Source organism: Siniperca chuatsi, linkage group LG8 (assembly GCF_020085105.1).
Source record: "Siniperca chuatsi isolate FFG_IHB_CAS linkage group LG8, ASM2008510v1, whole genome shotgun sequence".
NCBI lineage: Eukaryota > Metazoa > Chordata > Actinopteri > Centrarchiformes > Sinipercidae > Siniperca > Siniperca chuatsi.
Window position 1 is genome coordinate 20,856,511 of NC_058049.1, and position 8,488 is coordinate 20,864,998.

At 40.5% G+C, this 8,488-nt stretch overlaps 1 protein-coding gene across 1 annotated transcript; it reads left to right on the forward strand.

Moving 5' to 3' along the window:
• Window positions 1-2,034: 2,034 nt before the first annotated feature.
• Window positions 2,035-7,621, forward strand: adrb2a (adrenoceptor beta 2, surface a). Its single transcript, XM_044206392.1, has 2 exons — window positions 2,035-2,205; window positions 2,555-7,621. Exon 2 carries the CDS (start codon window positions 2,555-2,557, stop codon window positions 3,809-3,811), a length of 1,257 nt encoding a protein of 418 aa, XP_044062327.1. The 5' UTR covers window positions 2,035-2,205; the 3' UTR covers window positions 3,812-7,621.
• Window positions 7,622-8,488: the final 867 nt, after the last annotated feature.

Sequence of the window (8,488 nt, forward strand, 5' to 3'; positions counted from 1 at the left end):
TGGGTGCCATGAACATCAATAGCACATTGTACGGTAATCTGCCCTGAAGTTAGTGACATTTAGTCATAGACTAAAGAGTTGGAAGGATGGACCTTCTCTATGGTTGGCAACATAAGATAAAATTCTTAAAGGCCCAAAAGCAGTATAGGTAATCATAGCAGGAGGCAATGCATGCATCTGAGCTGTATTGCTTTGTGTAAAAAAGTGGGTCATAACATCTGCATGAACGCTGAGTATTGAGATCCAAATGTTTACTGGTAAGATTTGTCATTGCATCACAAGTCATACAGATTTTTTTTGAGAGAGTTCATAGTGAAGTACAGTACATGGATGAAGCACAGTGCATGTGGTGTCTCCAGTCACTGAAGGTCAGAGCTAGAACAGACCTGGATACACACACACACAAACACACTTGCAAGCACCCACTGAGAACTAAACACACCTACTTATCTCAAAGGCCTGTTTATGATCCATGCTCATGCCCATCATAATGGTTATACTATCATTGTACTGTACTTCAACTTAATTGTCTCGACTTGTGGTCATCATGGAAGAGAGCTCCACCAAATTCATTACACAACAAGAAATGCCTGAAACAATTTGTTTATCTATTTGTGACAGATGTCTGAAAAAGCATTGATCATTTTACTGCAGTAATCTAGTGCGAGTGTGACAGGCACTAAATTTTGAATGGAGCCAGCCAAAGGCAAAGACCGTTGAGCACATGACACGGACAGAAATGCAGTAAATACTGAACGGCAAATTCTCAGAACTCAGGTAGTACTTGTTGTCCAGTGTCTCTTATGTGCCTGTAAAATGTTAATTCACAGAACAAATCTGTGGACACCGTTTGCGTGTGATGTGCAATCGTTCCACTTGCAGTTTAGTTCTCCAGTGCCTGCCCGGTCCGGAAGTTATCGGGGCTCTCACTTTAAATACAGCTTGTGCTTGTTTACAAAAACGCATGTTTATACATACTCATAATGATTGTTATTCAGTGTGAGTGCATCATGCTGACTGAGGGCTGAGGCATAAACTGGAGCAGAGAAAAAACATGTGCACCCCACAGTGGCTGATCTGTTCTCATCCCTCTGCCTTTTTCATCTGTCACTGATAGCATTTCGGTTCCAACACAGAGCTCTATGTTTGTTTAGCTAATACATAGATAATACAGTTATTTTTGTCTCCGAATTTGAATAGTGATTCAAATACATCAACAGAAACAGTACAATGAATAGCTGCATGTTAGAGTCTTTGCACATACTTTGTAAGCTTTACAGAAATGCAAATTTGTCCTGAATCCTAAAAAACATTTTTCTGTTTTGATGCATTGTAGCGTAAGAGCTTGTTCGTTGACCTGCAGGGTACACTCTCGTGACCGTGGGTGCAGATTCATACCAGAAATGGGAGGGAATTATCTGTTTAACCTTTACACATTTTTCAATGTAGCATTACATTACATAACATAACACAAATGCTTTTGATTTCATGTACATGTATCTGGGCAAGGACTCAGCCACTCATGTTTTTAGTCGTCAGGACAACGGGAGCCGTAATAGTTAAACCTCCCAATAAATCATAGATTATACACTTTGGTTTGCAAGCTGGTTCAACTTGCCAGTTGGATCACTTGTTCATCCAACTTTCTTCTCACTTTACAGAGTCAAAGAAAGCTTCACCTGTTTTCAATATGTTCCAGACTAACAGGCAAGAGCTGTAAAACCCCCTCAGAGCATGGACTGACTGAACTGAATGTTTTATCTATTCTTTGAACACAATGTGTGCATTCTAAACATTTGTGTGTATATGCAGGACTTTTAAGATCATTATTGCATAATTTAAAAAAAACTGTAAACCTAGAACTAAAAGTCAGAAAAAGTCTTTGCTTGTGTTTGCTTTTTTTGTCTCATGCTGCAGGGACAATGTGTTCAAACTCTCGGGAGCTCTCAGCACCCTCCGCAGGCTGGATGTCTGATTGGCTGAGCACTGACCATGATGTCATCACTGCACGTTATAAGGGCTCTGACAAATAGCCTGGGAGACACATTAGAAGAAACACTGCTCAACTGAGGGACTGAGTGAGTGAGACACACGGAGCTTAAGAAAAACAGACAGTAGAAAGAAGGACATGTGATAGTGAATACTTTGCAGGAACTACCTGAATAGTGACATTTATGCTTTGTATGGGAGGCACCACCTGTGGAGGTTTGTACTTTTACTTTTGGTTGGCTTGTTTAGCATGTTTTTTAAGCTGAAGCCTAACAGGATGTGATAAGTTTGTTTTGTGGTGTTGGTGCTGTAATTTTTGTTCTTCTTTTTTTTGTGAAAATAAAACAACAACAGACACATCAATGCACATTTGTTAGTTTTATATGCATATCATTTCTGTAAACAGTGTTAGTTTCTTGTCTTCTTTACTCATCAGGCCACTTTTAGATTTAAATTGTGATCTTCACCTCTCTCTCTCTTTCTCTCTCTCTCTCTCTCTCTCTCTCTCTCTCTCTCTCTCTCTTTCCCTCTCTCTCTCTGTGTTATCCACATATGGTCTCTTCAGATGGGAAGCACAACCCCCCCAGGGTACCTCAATGTGAGTACAGCAATGATCAACACTTCAACAGTTCCACCTAAGAATGAGGAGAATTACAGTGAGGCAACAATGATCCTGCTGGGCATGATCATGTCCTTACTCGTCTTGTGCATTGTCTTTGGCAACATCCTGGTAATAACAGCGATCGCCCGCTTCCAGCGTCTCCAAAATGTCACCAACTGTTTCATCACATCCCTGGCCTGTGCTGACCTGGTCATGGGTCTCATTGTAGTGCCTTTTGGTGCCTGTTACATTATCTTTAAGACCTGGCACTTTGGTAGTTTCTGGTGTGAGTTCTGGACTGCAACTGATGTGCTCTGTGTGACTGCAAGCATCGAGACACTGTGTGTCATAGCTATAGACCGCTATCTGGCCATCACTTCTCCCTTCCGCTACCAGTCGATGCTGACCAAGTGCAAGGCTCGCATTGTGGTTGTGCTGGTGTGGGTGATTGCCGCCTTGATATCTTTCCTGCCCATCCACATGAAGTGGTGGATATCAGATGATAAGGAAGCTAAAAAGTGCATTGAGGACAGTAACTGCTGCGAGTTCTACACTAACATGGCTTACGCCATCACCTCCTCTATCATCTCCTTCTACATCCCTTTGGTCATCATGGTTTTTGTCTACAGCCGCGTTTTCCAGGAGGCCAAGCGGCAACTGAAGAAGATTGACCAAAGTGTTGGACGTTTTCATAACAGCGACAACAGAAACCTCAAATCTCTGGAGGCTAACAACGGGCGTAGCAACAAGAAGGCCAAGTTTTGCCTGCGGGAACACAAAGCCCTAAAGACACTGGGCATCATCATGGGGATCTTCACTCTGTGCTGGCTGCCCTTCTTTCTGCTTAATGTAGTGGTGGCCATATGGAAGGTGGAGAACATCGACCTCACCTTCAGGATACTCAACTGGATAGGTTATGCAAACTCTGCCTTCAACCCGCTCATTTACTGCCGGAGTCCTGAGTTCAGGTATGCCTTCAAGGAAATCCTCTGCATGAAGTCAAACCACCTCAGCAACCCAGGGCCCGTGAATGGATACATCTACAGCAGGCACAGCTGGCAGAGCGAACAGCAAGGGAGGAGTAAGGGCAGCTCGGAAGACAGTGACGCCAATGAAGGGTGTCTGGGGAAGGGAGCGGGGGTCTGCAGTGCTGTGGACAGAGCAGTGGATCCCAATGGGAATTGCAACAAAGGCCTAATGACTGTAACGACTGTCCTTTAAACTGGGATCCCTGAGACTTCTGTCAGCAGGGCGATCCAGACATGTTTACACTGCTATCATAAACGTTTTCCAATTGACTAATGAAGGTAAGCCCGGTCAAACTGACTGGTAGAGTCTCTGGAGACTGTTTTAAAGAAACCGTAATAATCATGTTCAGCTGAGGAAAGTACGTATTTCTCTTCCTCTTTCAACACAGTGAATAAATAATCACTGTCCTTTTGTTACATTTATCATGTTTCATTTCCATCTACCTCATCACATCTTTTTCAATATTTGACTATCAAAATTATTTCACTAAACTCAGTGCCCACAGGAGTTACACTAGGGCAGTATCTCAGCTGTTTATTTACTCTACTAAATGGTCTGTGTATTATATAATTGCATATCATCCGGCATGTGGGCATGTTTTTATCATTTCTTGGAAAAAGATCTCACAACTTACTAGCATAAAAATGTTTTTGAAATTCAAAGTAAATGTTGTTGGAGGCTGTAAATTCCATTCGGGCATGCCAATTCAACATAGATAGTGGGTTCTCATTTCCATCAGAAAATGGACGAGGAGTATGGAAGGATCAAACGTAAAGCCTCTTTGGTGCTTTGTTTGAAGAAATACATTCCAAATCAAGCAGAATTATAATTTGGATTCATTTCATTTCCATTTTTTTGTTTTTGATAGATTGCATCAGTGTGAAAGACGAAACAGGTGTGGCAGAAACTCTCTCTCTCTCTCTCTCTCTCTCTCTCTCTCTCTCTGCTCACTGTTCAGCAATGTTGTGAGACCCTGCTCCCTGCTCTAGTGTTTTGCAGCCTGGTGCATAGGAGTTTCTGTTGCCAGCAGATAGCACCAGAGATATGAAGTTATCTTCATCTCACTGGTGCAAGCTGAGAAACGCCTGGGCCCATCCTCTGTTAGTCATATGATAAATGATTGTATACATTGTATCAGCTAGATTCCATTATCAGCATTAAATCTATCTAATATATTTCAGTGCATATGGTTAGTGTGGCTATTCCTGGGTATTGACCTAAATTCTAATTTATTGGCACTCAAAATTAGTTTTTTTAAGTTTGCTACTGCACAGCCTACCAGTCATATCTCCAGTCATATTGTGCATGCAGTCCGTGGGTTCATATGTAAACGTATACCGAAAGTATTTGGTACATTATATAGCCATTACATAAGCGTAAGGCAAACTATTAGTCTCTCCTGTCCCCTCTATGTGCTGGTAACAACAGTAACAGTTGTCCCTTTTGTTGCACAAGCCCTGTTTGTTTATTACATTTTGTGGTTGCTGTGTTTCAGCATGTACAGTGTTTACTGAAACCAGAGAAGCCGTTTCCTTAGTCATGGCACAAGGGTACAAGCCACACACAATAATAAACAGTACATCGAAATAGCAAAGTGATAACAAAGTTCCAGGCCCCAGACATGGTGGTGGGGACCACTCAGGCCAATAAACGGAGATGAGAAAAACAATTAGCACTCCTGAACAGTGCACCTTTGTCACTGCACCCTGACATTTCCCAGAGTCTCCTCACTGTAAACGAATGTCTGGATCTTTCTGAAATCAGTCTAACATTTAGATAAGACACTCACGCAGTTGTTTCCGTCACTCTACTTTAGACACTGCTTGGTGAGCAGTCTCCAGGAAATGCCCCAGTCCAGCTGAGCCCAGCCCAATAAAGACGAATAAATCCATTATCTCTGCCGTTTAGCTGGAGAATCAGATAACTCCCTCTTAAAAACAACACTAAAACAGATAAGTAGATTACAAAATTCGCAATTTGCAGGTTGTGATGGGATCCAAAGGGCCAACCTGAAATGAGACTCTCTTTTTTATCACCCGTCTTAAGATCATAGGCTTCTGCGAATGTCACTTTTGACTTACACAAGCACTAATGGAAAATGAGCACTTAGCATGTGGGCCTTGAATTGGAGAATCCACCCACTTTTCTCACACTAAATGGCTTGCTAGATCATTGCTCTCAAGAGGAGAAATGGAGGTGTTGCTAAAGATGTAACCCCTTTCCGCAGTCAGTTTGGCGATCTCTAGTATGTTCTGATCAAAGTGACAGCATGCTAAATGTGGCTACTGAAGGCGGGAGGGGGAGAAGGGATTCTCTGCCAGTCTAAATCTGTGTTAGTGACCTGTGTTTTAGTGCATGTAGCGTTGCCTCTGAAGTAAGGTCAGCGACACCATCAAAACTGTGAACTTTGTTCCCTCAGAGGAATCTCTCTGTACTGTATCGCTAGGTTTAGTCAGCACTGTTGTCATAGACCATAGGAATAGACGTAAATACGATGTCATCATGCGTCAATGTTTGCCATGTGAAAAACAAGCTTTCCAGTATGTTGATATTTTTTTCTGTTTTTCTTTTTCGTGGATTTACAGCAAAGTAAATGCAGGGGTTGAATGTCATAACAAATGTTCTCCAGGGTTTTTTTCACTGTACAGCATGCACAAAGCACAAACCAGATAAAGATTCTAGACCAAGATTTTGTTATATGACTATTGTATTTATTCAATAACACTTAATTGATGCATTGACGCTAAATTAATCACTTGAGTCACTGCTTGATTGAACAAGGTCTGTATTTTAAACATCTGCACTTCACGTGATCATTTGCATGTCTGCTATATATTTGTGGTGATGTGTTTGTGAACTGTGGTGCCATTTCCTTTCAAAGTGATCTGTTTTAGTCCAAGTGGAGTAGGTTGTGAACTAAATATCCACACTGCTCCCTCCTGGCAGTGGCCTCTCCTTGCACCTCAGCTGAGATATTAATGGTTACTGTTTCATCAATACGCCTGTATAATAAGAAATCTAATTCATGTCTTCAACTCCTCATGCTGGAGGACACAGCACAGTTATGTGCAATGAGTCTTGAATGATTAGCTGACACTCCAAACATTCCAAGTTCAGCTGATGGTTTGGAACCATGAACCATGTCTACTGATACAAACAATGAACTTTTAGTTCTCCCACTGAAGTCTGGCCCTAGATTACCCATCTTATCCACTGGTATGGTTATACCAACTCTGCTAACATAAAAGATTCTTTCAAAAGTCTTAAAGGATATGTTACAATGTGTCACATATGTTTTAAATGCAAAAGAATATAATCTGTCATGAATTGACACATTTTTAACATGATCAAGGCTCAGGTGGGCTAATGCTAATGCTCTCATCACTGATCCATTATTGTTCCTATTTAATAAAAGTTCCTTTGTCCCACAAGAACAGCTCCCCGTGATTTAGATTAGGTTGTTCACTAACTTAAAATAGCACTGTATAGCACTTTCATGAAACATTTGTAGAATTTTTGAACATTTGAATCCACATTCGAATTCATGGCCTATAAACAATTAATGGCTGGAGAGTTATGCCTGTTCACTACTATTGTACCTTAATGTTGGAATGTGGAAGTTTTCTTTTCTGTTTGCGACTAAAAATGCAGAGTCATGAGAAATGATCGCTGCAGAGTCTCAGCACAGATGTTGTTGAAGGTGGACTATTCTGGTAAATTTATGTATGTGAATGTGAATTTTCTATGAAACTTAAATATTGCTTTAGCTGTCATATGAAAGTAAACCTATTACATGTGAAAAATTTTTCATGGCTGAGTAGTCACTCAGCTGAATGTTTACTAAATATTTGCAAGCTATTTTCGCACAAGTTTTCGTCACTGTTAAGGTAATGAAGTCTGTTACAACATGTGGTGTCCTGTGGTATTTATGAAAAAGCAAATGTATGTGATGTATCATTTGTATTGAAATAAATTATGTACATGTTGCATGTAATGTCCTCATTGATGTGTCCTTTGTGATCATTAAATTGAAAAATTTGAAAAATAAGGTATGAGCCATCTGAATGCATCAAGCCTGCACACTGACATCGGTTAAGTCTATTTCAGTATGGGAAAACCAGTCATCAGCATGGAATGATGGACAGGAGGGAGATCGTGATACTTTGAAAATGTTTCCTTTTGAGTCTGCACAATGCTCCAAGTAATCATAGATTATACAGAGCACCTAATTCTATTCCAGAAACCCAAGGGAGGAGGACAGTAGAGATATATAGAGCCATAAAAATGTCTTGATATTTGGCACTTAGCCGGAGTGGAGAGCATTTCTTTCAAGCATACAATATGTTTGAAGATTAAATACCTTAAGAGTAGTTATCATGGTTAGGAAAGCAGAACACCATGATAGGTTAATAGGTTTTTTAAATCAGTTAATACATCTGGATTTTAATGGTGAACAAAGTCATTGGACACTTACAGTATTTTGAATTGAGATACTGTGTTTTCAGCAGTTGCAGTGCTGTTTTTTCTTTTTGTGACAAAGTCATAAAGAGGTCATTTAACAACATATGACTAGTCATACTTTGCATGACTGGGTGGAACATAATCTTCTGTAATATCTTTTGCTCTCTCCATCTTGTTTTCTTTCACACTTTCATTCTGCCTACAATTTCTACACACTTATTGACTAGAGTGGAAAGATTATTGTGAATTGATAATTGTATTGTTCTCTGACTTGCAACCAGCTGTGAGAATCAATGAAACTGCTGCAAATGTTAAGCTAACTAGCTTACTACAGTAGTAACCAAGCGTTACTTCCAAGGCCAAGGAAAACTTCTTACTACAGCACATTAGTTTGACAGGTTACAGGTT

What these genes read in the sequence shown, in the direction of transcription:
- adrb2a (XM_044206392.1), top strand. Translation starts at nt 2,555, where the DNA reads ATGGGAAGCACAACCCCCCCAGGGTACCTCAATGTGAGTACAGCAATG.